This window comes from Elgaria multicarinata, chromosome 3 (assembly GCF_023053635.1).
Source record: "Elgaria multicarinata webbii isolate HBS135686 ecotype San Diego chromosome 3, rElgMul1.1.pri, whole genome shotgun sequence".
Lineage (NCBI taxonomy): Eukaryota > Metazoa > Chordata > Lepidosauria > Squamata > Anguidae > Elgaria > Elgaria multicarinata.
In genome coordinates this window covers 143,977,197-143,990,745 of record NC_086173.1, presented here as the reverse complement: position 1 = coordinate 143,990,745, position 13,549 = coordinate 143,977,197, and the positions used below count along the sequence as shown (strand labels likewise).

At 51.1% G+C, this 13,549-nt stretch overlaps 1 protein-coding gene across 2 annotated transcripts in view; it reads left to right on the top strand.

The window, feature by feature from the left end:
- MTMR14 (myotubularin related protein 14) overlaps nt 1-6,542 on the top strand; it is an 85,275-nt gene extending 78,733 nt beyond the window's left edge. For both annotated transcript variants that reach the window (XM_063122118.1, XM_063122117.1), the window contains one exon: nt 6,055-6,542. In XM_063122118.1, coding sequence (XP_062978188.1) covers nt 6,055-6,232 — 178 coding nt within the window. In that variant the 3' untranslated portion in view covers nt 6,233-6,542. The remainder of the gene's footprint in view (nt 1-6,054) is intronic.
- Nucleotides 6,543-13,549: the final 7,007 nt, after the last annotated feature.

The window sequence follows — 13,549 nt, the reverse complement described above, 5'->3', positions numbered from 1 at the left end:
TGTGATCCATAAGGATTCCATCTCCTGTGTCCCTTCCTCCTGTTTGGTAGGGTTCTAGTTTCGAATGCTTGTGTTAGGCAGTAAGGATAGATGAGGGATTCAGCTGGTGTACTCTCCGTCCTGCTGCTCCCCAGCCGCTCTGCCTGAACTCATTGGGCTGGTGTTGAGGAGCCCCAGAATGTTAGTCTTGCGGTGGCAGGGAAGGGCTCAGATTCATGCCTTGACAGGGGCAGCTCAGGGCTTCATGGCCACCATGACAAACATGAGGTTATCCCAGTATGTCATTGGCCCAACGCAGGTAGCAGGGCACACTCTTGAATGGGCTTTCTCAACTGGACCGGAGGATGGTGGTCCAAGAGAGGAGAATTTGACTCTTAACTCCCTTGGCCATGCGTGGATCACTTCTTCTGGAGTTCTAGACTCACAGCAGCTGTTCTCCTCTGCAGGGACAGGGGAGCGATTAGGAGGGTCGGGCCTTGGAGGTCTATGGAATCTACAGGATTCCAGAGAGCCCTTGGGGTGGGAGGTTTCTAGTTGGTAGGGCTGGCACTCTGTGGAATCTGGGGATGAGTCTGATGCTGGACACAGCTGCTGCTAAGCACCCCCTTTCTCAGAGCTGAGCCTGGTCAGCCGCTGGGTAGCTGAAGCGAATAGGAAGGCAACTGGAGTGCAAGGAGTGGAAGACTTGCAGTGAATCTGCTTGGACACTAGGTAGAACACTTCTCCCCCACTAGACTCCAGATCCGGAGGGGAGGTTGGGGGAAAACCTTTGTAGGGAAGAATTGGCAAATATTTATTTATTTATTGCATTTGTACACCGCCCCATAGCCGAAGCTCTCTGGGCAGTTCATATAATATGGGAGGGGGTTAACCACCCCTCACCCACCCACCCCGTACACACACTTATCTCCTGAAACGCAGGTTTGAAAACACGCATGTGCCGAGAATGTGTAGTTCTGTCCTTTTTTTAGCAGCGGTGTTAAGGGGAACAGATGCCTCTGGTGTGAGCAAACTCCTATTCAGGACATGGAGTCCCCATACTGAGCTATATTCTGGGGTCCCACGTGTCTGATTCATAAGTCATTCTATCTCTCCCCCACCCCCCTAATACTGGTATAAAGGCAGCATGCTGCGCGCTCTCTCTTCTTTCTCTCTTTCCCTTTCTCATCTCCCTTCCCCCCTTTTCCCTCTGCCCCCCAACTCTGTAGCTTCTCAGGCTGCCAGTATTCTAATTCTCCTACAGCTGGGCAAATGGCCACAGCCTGGGTCTTGCGATGAGGGAAGCAGCTGCCGTGTTCTGAGTGGCAAGGGTTTTTTCAAAGGAGCCAGGCAGTGCAGGAAGCAGAATCTCAGGCTTTGGGAAATACTGCAGTAGAAGCCCAGTTTTCCTACACTGTCAAGCGAGACCTGGGAAAGGCCTGCTCTATTTTATGTCTGGCTGACTGTCGTTTGGATGACGGAGCCCGGTCTGTAATGAGGTTGGTGCGATTCAATGCCCCTTTGAAGATGTAGGCCTTCCCCAACCTGATGCCCTCTGGACGGGCTGCACTACAGCTCCCAGCATTTCTAGTTGAGGGTGATAGGAGTTATAGTCCAGTGATTCTTGTGGGGGTCCCCAGGCAGGGAAAATCTGTTCTACAGCTTCAGGTATCTTGTAATAGCCCTTGGATTCCCCTCCCATGCAGAACTGAAGGAGAGATGTCAGAACAGTGCCTGCAAGCATTCCGCTCACAGTGTCCGTATTTTAGCTTCGGTGTCTTTGCCATGGTGGCTTCCGCCCCTTAATTTTTTATTTTAGTATGTGGTTTGTTTGCCACAAACTTTTCCGTAATTCCCCAGTCCTCAGCATCTGCTGTCCGGAGCTGTAGCACCTCTACATCTGGAGCTTCCATTTAGCTATCTTAGCTAACTGCTACAGACCTACCGTAGATTTGTCCAATCCGCTTTAGGAGCCACCTAAGATAGTGGCCTGCACCACCCTGTTTTTGGGTGGTTGATAAGTAGCCACCCTACTCCGGACCCGACCACAAAAAAAATTCATTGGATATCCCAAATTCCAGGACCATGGCTGAGAAGATGGGTTTGTGGCAGTGCTTAAAACGGGAAACTCTGTTTGCTGTGGACGAGCTCTTCCTTTTTTTGGTAATCAGGAGAAAGAACCCGTGTGCGTGTTGGGGGTTGGGGGTTAGCTATATCCTGTGCAAATGAAATTATCCCAAATTAAACCAAGTTATCCCCGAGTGTGGACCGTTGCCATTTGATGCAAATCCTGTGGGCTTCTTTCCAAACACCTAGCAAGAAGCTGCTTCTGCTACTGAATCTCTCCTCCTCCCCCCCACCCTCCGCCTCCCTGGCCATCCAGTTTGGATCATTGCAGTGCCACTAAATGGGTAATTTCACAGAGGAAGCAGCATGTGGCTGCAGCCAAGACTTGCACGCCAAAGTCTTGTGTAATCTCCTGGTAGTGCTGTTTGTGTCTTGGGAGTTTCTAAGGAAGAGCCGCTAGCTCATCCGTAGTGACATGAGTAAGCTGGGCTCACTCTTTCCTCGCCAGGGGCTCTGTGTGTGTGGAGCTGGAATTAGGTGGGGGTATTGAAGGTGAGGAAGATGGCGGTCGGGGAACTAGCCCCTTCCTTGTCGCTTTGCAGTTCGTGCCCAGGTGCATTCATCGCATCTTCACTGGGCTGGGGGAGCCCTGCCTCAGCATGCAAATTAAGGGTTGCGTCTTCTGGTGTCTGAGATTTTGCACTCTTGTATCGGGGGAAGGAGAGGCCATGAGGAAGGGACACTAGCTATGTGCGCACAGTAGGGCCTTATGCAATAGTGCCCTTACAAGCAATTCAGAATGAAACTCTGCAGACAATCATAAGGGTTTGGAGACTTTTTGTCTTTTTTAAAAAAAAAAAGATTCTTGTGAGTCCGTATTTGGTATTAGATCTGAACAAGTGAGGCCCTGCAACAAAACGTTACGCATGGGGTGCTTCTGTTCAGAGTTGCAGCACCCCATTCCCACCCCCTGTCTTACAATATGAGAAGCTCTTGCTTCTGTCCACGAGGTATTTAAAAATAGCCTCTCAATGTGAACCAGGATGTGAGCTATCTAGGCAGTGAGACAGTTGTTTCTGCCTTTTATTTATGTCTTTCTGTTATCCTGTTCCAGCCATATTATTCCCCCCCCTTTCTACCTGATTATCAGTGCCGCTTTCATTGAATCCTTATGGGGCTGCTTTGGGAGTCGTTTTGCCTATTCAGCCTTCTTCCAAATATTTCTGGGAGTATCTGCATACCTCAGGGTTACCCTGAGTCGGCTGATGACTCTCCCTTGTTGGATAGTGTGGTTTTGGCTCCAGCTCCACCAGCACAGGAAGACTTGAATTGGTATTGGCATTCATGATGGTATTAGTCTGGTCGGTTCAGACCAAATCCCCCCTAATCCAGGATTCAGCTTCCTGTTCAGGGCTGGGTGGGATCACAGGAGAATAACAGTCCTGATTATGGGACAGCCTGGATGTGGAAGGGTACCCTGATGACACAAGCCAAGGGCAGGCCCAGCCTACGGCATTTACTCAAAATCAAATCCCCCTGTGTTGAATGGAGCTTACTCCCAGGTAAGTACATATAGGATTGCAGCCTTTGTCGCGGTTCCCAGCCTTGAGTCCCGCCTTCTCTCAACTCATTTGGGAGGCACATAGAGGTTTTGTTTTTCAAGCTCAACACCTCCTGGCCTTGGAATGTGATGAAGTCTTTGGAGGAAGACGAAACGGAAAGCACGGACTTCCTGAGCCCGGCTTCGAAGTCTGTCCTATCTGTTGAACTGTAACAATGACATGGCCGTCATTTCTTCATTTTGTGACACGTCCCGTTCAGCTGCGCAAACCCTGCTTTGAAACGCTGAGCGTTTAAGTCTTGTGATGGGGAGTTCCATAGGCTGATCCCGCGGTGGGGCGGCTCGAGAGGCCATTTCCCCGCTGTCTCCTCTGGCTCTTCTTCATTTGTGAGGCAGGCAGGGTAAATGGGAAGACTCGTCCGTCTGCCTTTCCATTTGGGTTTTTGCTTTTGCCTTTCATCGAAGCCTCCCGCCCTGTCCCCTCTTCCTGCTCTTTCCGGACTTGACGCTGGTGGCAGTGGGTGGCTTTCGCCTGCCTTCCATTCAAACGAACAGTGCCGGTTTCTAGCCTGCGAGGCGCTTGGGGAGATGAAAGAGCATTTTTGATGGGCAGGTTTGTGCCGTGCCCTTGGGATGACCTTTTGGAAGGGATGTCTTACTCTCTTTGAGAGGGATGGCAAGAGTGAGAGAGAAAAGAGAGACGCGTGCACGCCCGGCAAAGATTGTTTTTCTTAAGACGCTCGGAACAGATGCCTTTGAACTGTAATCTCCCTTTGCACTGCTCTCATCAGGAATGTCTTGTTTGCGTCTCTTCCCTGTTCTCCCCCACCCCCACCCCTGGTACATAGATCAGATGGAGAGGAGGCAGGTCACAGGGGATGCCTTGGCCTACTCTACATGAGGCATCTCTCTTGTACCTCCTCATCTTCACAGGATGGAGGGCGAGGGGGTAGCTTCGTGCTAACAGGCACAGCTGGAAATCCTTGGGGGTTCCCCCCTCCTCCTCCTCCCTCCCTCCCTGGAAGTGATGCTCTCCACTTGGGACCTGCAGGAGGAGGGGGAGAAGTGGACAAGAAGGTGGGAAATTGGCTGCATAATGGAGCCGGAGGAGCGTTACTAACGCGGAAGCTCTTGGCCAGAAGGCTTTATCCCAAAAGCACTTTTGACGAGAGCTCAGCCGGCAGAACGATGCACGCAGCACTCTTTTCTGCAGTGGGCTCTCGGCTGGGGAAGGAAGCTTAGCAGATTCCGTGAAAGTGGGGAGTGGGGTGGGGGGAGTGCCACAGCCTCTCTTTCGCTCTGGTTGTTTTTGGTTTTGCTTTTTTGTTTTTGCTAGAATGCTGAACTTTGGCTTTGAGCTTCCTCCTTAGCACAAGTGAGGGTTGTGGCAAGCAATACCGGCGAGATGGGACCTTTGGCCCTGAGCATTTGAACTAGGGGCTGTTCAAATGCTCATGCCGAAGAGCTGCAAATTCTGCATTCAAATAGAGTCGACTTGTCGTGGCTGCCCAAGCTCCTGCCAATATGGTGGTTTTTATACAGTACCACTGCATTCCCCCTCCCCAGAACGTTAGCTAACTGCATAGCCCAGGCCTTTGCAGTTTCCCCTTGCTGCGTCTCCTTTTGCCCTCTGCCCACTCTCTTAATCCGAGCCACAAAAGCCCCCAGCGGTGCTTGAGGAGGAAAGATGCAAACGAGCCAGCAATGGAGCTCAAGAGCTCAGGCAGCCCCAGAAGCAGCTGCAGTGAACAGGTGCTGCTTATGTCACAGTCTGAGGCCTGTCAGTGGCTGGGGGTGGGGGTGGGGTGGAGCCAGGAGGAGGGCCAAGCAGGGCTCTTGCCCCTTCGGAAGGGCTTCTGCTTTGGCCAAGTGGCTTGAAGCCCCATCTTGTGGTCATGAATTTATTTATTTATTTAATTACATTTATATACCGCCCCATAGCCGAAACTCTCTGGGCGGTTTACAAAAGTTAAAAACAATGAACATTAAAACAGATATACAACATTTAAAACCACTAAAAGTATAAAAACAACAATATCCATTTAAAACACCTGAGATGCAGAAGACAGTGGATTGGGGAAGCATGCTGCGTCCAAGTTACTCTGAGTGTGTGCGTGCGTGCGCCTTCCCCCTTGATACCACAGCACGAAAGGGAAGCCATCTGGCTATGAGGTCTCTATCATTCTTGGAAGTACATCAGGAAAGCCCTATATTTCACCTGTACCTTGAGAGCTAGTGGATAAAAGACTGAGCTGTGAACCATGAAATCCTCAGTTTCACATTTGCTAGGTGGCTGTAGGCAAGTATCCTTCGGCCTCTTCCCCTGCCGATGGACAGTATGATACTGGCACGCTTTTTGTGGGGAAAGTTTATGGGTTTTATCTAAAGCTCTCCGAGCATTCTAAAATGTCTATTATGGTGATGATTTATGATTTCTACCCTTTCAGGCTGGTGACGCTGACGGAGAGGGAGTCCCGGCTAGACGAAGTGCGTTCAGCATTCTTGGCAACCTACAACAGTACAGTAGGCCTGAAGTCTGTGTCGCCGAGCCCGTCGGGAGCCATTGGTGGCCTTCTGGAGCAGTTTGCCCGGGGCGTTGGACTCAGAGGAAGCAGCGCCCTTTGACACCCCCTCACCCTTCCACCACCACCACCCCCATCCAGGTTGTTTTCTAGTCCGAAAGGTGAAGGAACCTAAAAGCCATGAGAGCCCAAGTGCCAGATTCCAGTCTGGGCCAGAGCCTCTGGCCACGTCGTCCTCCGTATGCTGCCGGCCACACTGCCTGACTGCCAGCTCTCCTGGGTCCATCTGACTGACTGTGATCGCAGCCTCAGGCTGGGCTGATTTCCACTGGGAACTGGGGTTCTCCCCTAATCATGCAGGACTTGGCTAGCTCTGACAAATCACCACAGTAAAATGTGTCAAAAACACCCAATCTTCTGGCTTTGTCGTGCCTGTGTGTGTCCGCGTTTTCTTCCTCTGCTTTGCGGAGGGAGCTCTCCTGGTTCTTGGTGAACTCTGTGGAAAGGCTTTGGCTAGGAATGCTTGAGGTCAGCTTTCCCAACCCGGGTGCCCTCTCACTGGATTGCATCTCCCGTAATTCCCAGCCAGCATGGTCCCTTGCTGCCTGGGAATTGTAGTCCAAAACAACTGGAGGCACAGGGTGGGGAAGGCTGCTTTAGGCAGTGTCCTGGTTCTTGAAATGGGAGCCATGAACAGGGAGGGAGGAGTTGCTAAGGGTGGTTTAAGATTTTAATTCTGACTCTTCTTCAGAACTAAGGCAAAACTCTCCTGGCTTTAATCAGGCAGTGTGCTTAAAATTAATGTTTTGGCCCCAGGCAATTCAAATCCTGTACTTAAAATATCTGAATTTTGTGACCTGTATAAATTTATGTAAATTGATCAAGCTTGCACATTTTTTCCTCTTGCATAATTCTACATCTCTTAATAGTTGGCTTAATTTATTTTGGCCTTGCTAGTCATTCCTAGGAGCAGTGAGCTCCCAACTCCAACCACTGTGGAAAAGTTCTGAAACCTCAGTAGGCAGTGCCCATGCACTTTGGGAAAAAATGCTCCCTTTCTTGTTTAAGTGAAAAGCTGAGAGTCTCAGGAAATACGTTCTCTCTACTCCGTACCCCATTTCTACTGCTTTTTCCTATCCTGCTGTGCAATCATAGGCATGTACAGTCCTGGTCCTTATTTGAGTGCTAGCCAAGTTCGAAGGCTTTTCTGTTTTCTTCCCTGAAATAAAGTCTTGTTCTTAAAGGGGAAAAGCGGAATTTGAATAGGCTCTCTCTCACAGCTAAACGGCCTCAGCCTCTTAGTTGTAGATTTTGATTACAGAGAGGGCTTAACTTACCCAACATGTAAAGCAGCGCCTCTAAGACACTTGAACTAGATCATTTCCCAACCCTAGTGCCCTTCAGTTATGTTGAGCTACAGGAGTTGTACCGCAACATATCTGAAGTGGGTTGGGAAAGGCTGAATTAGATGAACCCACAGGTATATTTTCCCTTTGGTGAGGTGTACAAAATTATGCACAGTATGGAGAATATGGATAGGGAGATATTTTTCTCCCTCTCTTTTGAGAAATATTATTATTATTATTATTTATTATTATTATTCTAGAACCCAACAGGGTCAAACCATGAAGCTGATTGGGGGGAGATCCAGGACAAATAAAAGGAAGTACTTCTTCACACAGCGCAGAGTTAAATTATGGAACTCACTACCACAAAATGTAGTGATGGCCACCAATTTGGATGGCTTTAAAAGGGGGCTGGATAAATTCCTGGAGGCAAAGGCTATCAGTGGCTACTAGCCCTGATGGTTGTGTGCTATCTCCATTATTTGAGGCAGTGAGCCTGTGTGCTGGGGAACATGGGTGGGAGGGTGCTGTTGCACCATGCCCTGCTTGTTCATCCCTGGTCGATGGCTGGTTGGCCACTGGGTGAACAGAGCGCTGGACTAGATAGACCCTTGGTCTGATCCAGCAGGGCACTTCTTTTGTTCTTATGTATGATCAGGGCTGCTTTCCAGTAAGTAGCCCCTGAAGATGATCATATTCTTCATCTACGACCCACTAGTCTTTCTTCACACTGTTCTTATTGGGCTGCTTCGTACTGCATCAACTACTGATCTACAAGGTTTAGTGTTCCCTTCTCTTACTGGCAGTAGCTTTCCATGGTGAAGTGGGGTGACAGCAGCATTCTGTCAGGATGCCTGGGGTTGGGTGGAGGAGGGAAAGAATGCCTTCAACCTAAAGGTGTAGCCTACTTCATTGTAATCTTGTTTATGTGGAACTGGGCTGAGCTCAGTTCTTTTCTGTCCTGTGCTCAGAAAAGACGACTGAAGAATTGGGTCTACGGAAGAAGAAACAATTGGGATGGAGTAGGAAGTGGGAAAAGCCAAGGGTAGCCTGCCAAAGGTCCATAAAAGGAGCCTTGAGGGAATCCATACCAACTGGATCATAATATTGGTCAGTGCTTGCAGGAGAGATTCCTTTCCTCCTTCCCTTTCCCATGTACTACTGAGGCTCTGTTTTACAGCCTGGAATATATATTATTCCAGGCTATAAGATAGAATATAGCATGGGACCATTCAACTTGCAATTCTTCCCCGCCACACACCCAACTTTTTGAACAAAACACAGCCCTGCAAGCGAACGGAGATTCATGCAAGCATACGGTGCTTCCTGCAATCGCGTGTCCAACCCCCTCCGCTGCTGGAGCGCAGCAACAACTAGCCCGAGTCAGCAGCGTGGAGCAGCAGCGCAGCCTCCCTCGGGTTGGCTAGCACGGGGCCGAAAAGGCGCACGGCTTGTGCCTCCCGCCCAGCCCACAGTCTCATCGTTCTCGGCCGTCGGGAGTGGCCGTGTGGCCCGACGCCGGAGCGCCTCCGCTCCCTCCCTCCCTTCGGGCGGCGCTGGGCGCCGTGTTCCGGGCCCGGGGTCGCCCTGCTGCCGCTGCTGCCGCTCCGCCGCCTTCCTCTCCCGGACTATAAATAGCCCAGCCCACGCCTCGGAACAGCGGCGGAGCTTTCAAACTCGCCCGCTTTGCTGATCGTGGGGAAACAAGTGCCGGGGCGGGCGAGCAAGGAACCGGCCTCTCGCCAGTGGGTCTCCCGGCGGCCCCACCTCCCCTCCCTGGGCGGAGCTGCCGGGCGGAGAGGGCGTCGAGCCGAGGAAGGGTCCGCCGTCGCGCCCCGCGGAGAACCAGGGCGAGCCACGGCCCCGCTTCGCTGGCCGAGCAGCCCCGCCTGGCTCAGCACCCCGGACAGCTCCTCGCACGCAGCCCGGGCGGCAGCGGGGCGCCCCCTGGGGGCGGGCCGAGGCGGCGAGAAAGGGCGGGAGAGCGGCGGCGGCGGCGGCGGCGAGCCCTCCCCCCGCGCCCCGACGCCGGCCCCTCCCCCAACAGCCGCACGTGCTGCCACCTGGAGCGGGAGCGGAGACGGAGCGAGCCAGAACCGCGATCGAAGGAGCCTCCTGCGCCTCGGCGCTGCCGCCCGTCCGCCCGCCCCATGGAGCCCGCCCCTAGCGCGGCTTGAGCCCGGCGGCGGCGGCGGCGGAGGGGATGGCGTCTCCGGGGGACCTGGAGCCCGCGCCCACCAGAGTGCCGGCCACCAAGGTGGAGCTCACCGTATCCTGCAGGTGAGTGGGGAGGAAGGGCCCCGGGGCCCCGGGAGAGGCGAGCACACCCTCGCCTGGCCCCACCACCGCTGCAGCTTTCCGAGAAGTGGTGCCTTCCAGAGGTTTTCCACTTCGACTCTCGTCCGACCAGTCGACGTGGCCAATGGTCGGGGATGCTGGGAATTGTAGTGCAAAGCAGGTGGGGGGCGCCAGGTTGGGGTAGGCTGAACTTCAGCACTTAGGAGAGGGAAAGAGGGGGACAGCCTGCCTGATGTTGAGCGTGGATTCGTGTCCATGTCAACAGTGCTGCTCCGGAGCACCCCTGGGGTGTGTACTTGCACAAAAGTGTATCAGGTGCATGTGGGTAGCCAGGAAAAGAGTGCACAAATACGCAGCTATGGAGTGTGTGCGTTTCATGGCCCTGGTGAATGGGTCCCAGTTTGCGGGTGTAAGATGTGTGGATGACTGTGTACGGGATTGTGTGAGCTCCTTGGGACACACCATGGAGTGTGCTACACATGAATCACTCGTTTCTCTGTGTGTGCGCAATACTTTCAGCTTTTATGCATGTCGTTTACATGTGCGTACAAGTGTGTTTGGACAAAACTTAGACTCAGCGTGTGTCATTCTCGGTGTACGCTGAGTGTGGCTTTCATACATTTTCTCAATTATATGTGCCATTTCAGCACAGCATTCATGTTCCATTCATATATCGCAGTCAATGCGACGGTACCCACACTCTTTTTTTATGTCTTCAGGTTAGAACATAGGCTGTCAGCTGCCTGCCTGTGTGTGTCTGTATCATCTTTTGAGTGTGCTTTAAAAACAGTGTTTTTGCTCTGGATGCTTCGTTCAGAATATGGTTCACTTTTCATGACTGGCTATATGCACCCATCTCCATGTACATTTAATCTGCATCCAAGTACATGCAGGCAGCGCTTGCTTTGTACTGGTGTCAATGTAATGTACAAGAATCACAGGATTGGAAGAAACCCCTAACAAGTAACTTGGAGAGGGGATGTTCTTTACAGGAGAAGATCGACCCACACCTTTAGGGCTATCAAGCACCGTCATGTGCTTCCAGGCCAGCTTGGTTGATATGACCACATGCAGGTTTCTCAAAACATGGCATAAACTCAGTCTAACTATAAAGCTCTAAATTAAGCTCCTAAAGGAAAATCCAATGCATCTGGCAGAATCCTGAGATTCTTCTAACAAAAACAAAACACACATTTCTAGTCCTCATGATCACAGGGGGGGAAAAGAGGCAGGAAAGGTAGGAACATAGGAAACTGCCTTATATCAAGTCAGACCATGGGTCCATCTAGCCGTGTATTGGCCACACTGACTGGCAGCAGGTCTCCAGAGGTTCAGGTAGGAATATTTCCAGCCCTACCTGGAAATGTCGGGAATCAAATCTGGGACCTTGTGCATGGAAAAGCATCTGCCCTGTCAACGAGCTGCAGTCCTTCCCTTGTGTTGTTAGTTTCTGCTACAGGTCAAGAAACCAGAAATGGTTTCCAATGGTCAGGAGATGTTAAAAACACCTAATTCTCTCCCTCCCCCAATGTTTTTTATGTCTGTTTTGCTTCCCCAATCCTTGTTTCAGCATGCATTTGCATCAAACACATCTAAAAGAATCAAATATACAAATTAAGTGGAGGCTTCTTGGGGTGCGTCTGGATAAAGTCATCCAATTTGCATAATTTATTCTGGCAGCAAAATGTATGTTTTGGTTCTGGTTGCAGAATTTGAAGACAGAGAGACAGTGTAATATTTCAGTCCTAGACGGGTAGGTATTTGGGAGGAGGGTCGCTGCCTTTTCCCTTCTCCGTGAGCCGGAGTGATGGGAATGCCGGCGGTGGGGTGGATTGGGAAGAAGTGGGGAACCTGAGCTGCAGGGAGAAGGCCTGAACCACAGCGATGCCTGGAAGCCAATCAATCTTCGCCCCTGGAGGCTGTGTTTAAAAATAGACCTGAATGGACAGAGAAAAGAAGCCTTCCTCCAGTCAGTGAGAGGAGAATGGTTACCACCGGTGATAAGCATCACCCACTTTGCTAGGAGAAGAGCAGAAATCTCTGCCCTGCAATGAACAGAACGGATGCACGGGGCCAAAACCAGCATTACTTTAAATCCGTATCTAGCAGCTACAACGTTGGTTTGGGGGTTGTTTTACTTGAGAGTAGGCGCATGGAGCCCAATTCAGATCTTAAAAGCCCCCCCCTCCATGGGTCCTGATCCAGATTAGGGCCTCTGCAGTTACTTTAGAGTAAGAAATAGAAGCAAAAACTCACTGCTAGATACAGATTTAAGTAACGCCTGTTTTTGGCCCTGTGTTGAGGTTGAGTTGTGCTGCTATAAAAAGGTGACATCTATGAAGGGCTGGGCAAAGAACAGAGCATGTCAAGAACACACGGAATCCCTCAGGGCGTATTAGATGGGGTAGCTCAGCGGCACTTATTTATTTATTTAATTACATTTATATACCGCCCCACAGAAGCTCTCTGGGCGGTTTACAACATTTAAAAATAGTAAACATTAAAACTTCCGTGAGCAGGGCTGGTATGCCGAAGTGCACTAGATCCTGGGGGCAAACAGTGGGAGTGGCTGCTCGAACTTCCCAGAGGCCGCTAGCTGCAGGCCACAAAATGCAGGGCGATGGCATTTTGGTCCCACTTCTCTTAAGATCGTTATGAAATCAAAGTCGCCGTTGTCACAAAACGTGTTTGTCTCTAAAATGGTAGGTACTCCCTCTCCACGTCCTTCCTCGTTCCTGGCCTTAATCTTGTTCCTTGTCTACATAAGGCAGCCTTCTTCAACCTGGGGCGCTCCAGATGTGTTGGACTACAACTCCCAGAATGCCCCAGCCAGCTCTGGCTGGGGCATTCTGGGAGTTGTAGTCCAACACATCTGGAGCACCCCAGGTTGAGGAAGGCTGACCTAAGGCAACATTTCTCAACCTGGTACCTTCCAGGTATGTTGGAACTCAACTCCCACTGTCCCCAACCATTGGCTCTGCTGACTGGGACTGATGAGAATTGTAGTCCAACACATTTACATTGCCCAAAATGGATGTGTTCACATTTCAGTTGTGACTCTTTGGAGTTTGTGTGTATTTCCATATATGTGTGTATGTGTGTGTAAGCCTCGTAGTTGCTACACAAAGATGTAACTGCTGCCTGTACCTATGGTCTCAGCTTTGCAAGTAGTTCTGCCTTCCCCAGCCAGGTGCCCTCCAGGTGTTTTGGACGACAACTCCCATCAGCCCCAGCCAGCAGAGCCAACAGTTGGTGATGGTGTGAGTTGTAGTCCAAAACATCCAGAGAGCGCCAGGTTGGGGAAGGCAAAAGCCGTTCATTAAAGAACCTATTCACAGACACACACACCCTGCTTTTTCCACAAGTTATTATACGTTTCCGTCATTGACTGCAGTGCCAGTTTGAGATAGATCCCCAAATCCAAAGACAGGGATCATTCTGCAATCTGGACCAAACTAGCTCCTCTTAAGACTTCCCAGAACAGAGACAGGTTGACCATTTTGCTCTTCACTGGGTGGGTGGAGGTGGAACCTACCAGGAAGGAAGCCTGTGCAGGAGGCTCACAGAGGAGTCAAACGGATCTGGATTCTGGGACCTTCCCAGTGTCTGCTGGGGTCTTATGCTAGTCCTTTTCCAAGCTGCTGCCAAGCTGGGGAAGACTAGCTTAGGCTCCTGAATCTCCTAGGACCTGGGGAGACCCAGGTTCGAATCCTCGCTCAGCCTTGAACCTCACTGAGTAAACTTGGGCCCAGTCATTGTCTCTCTGCCTAACCTAC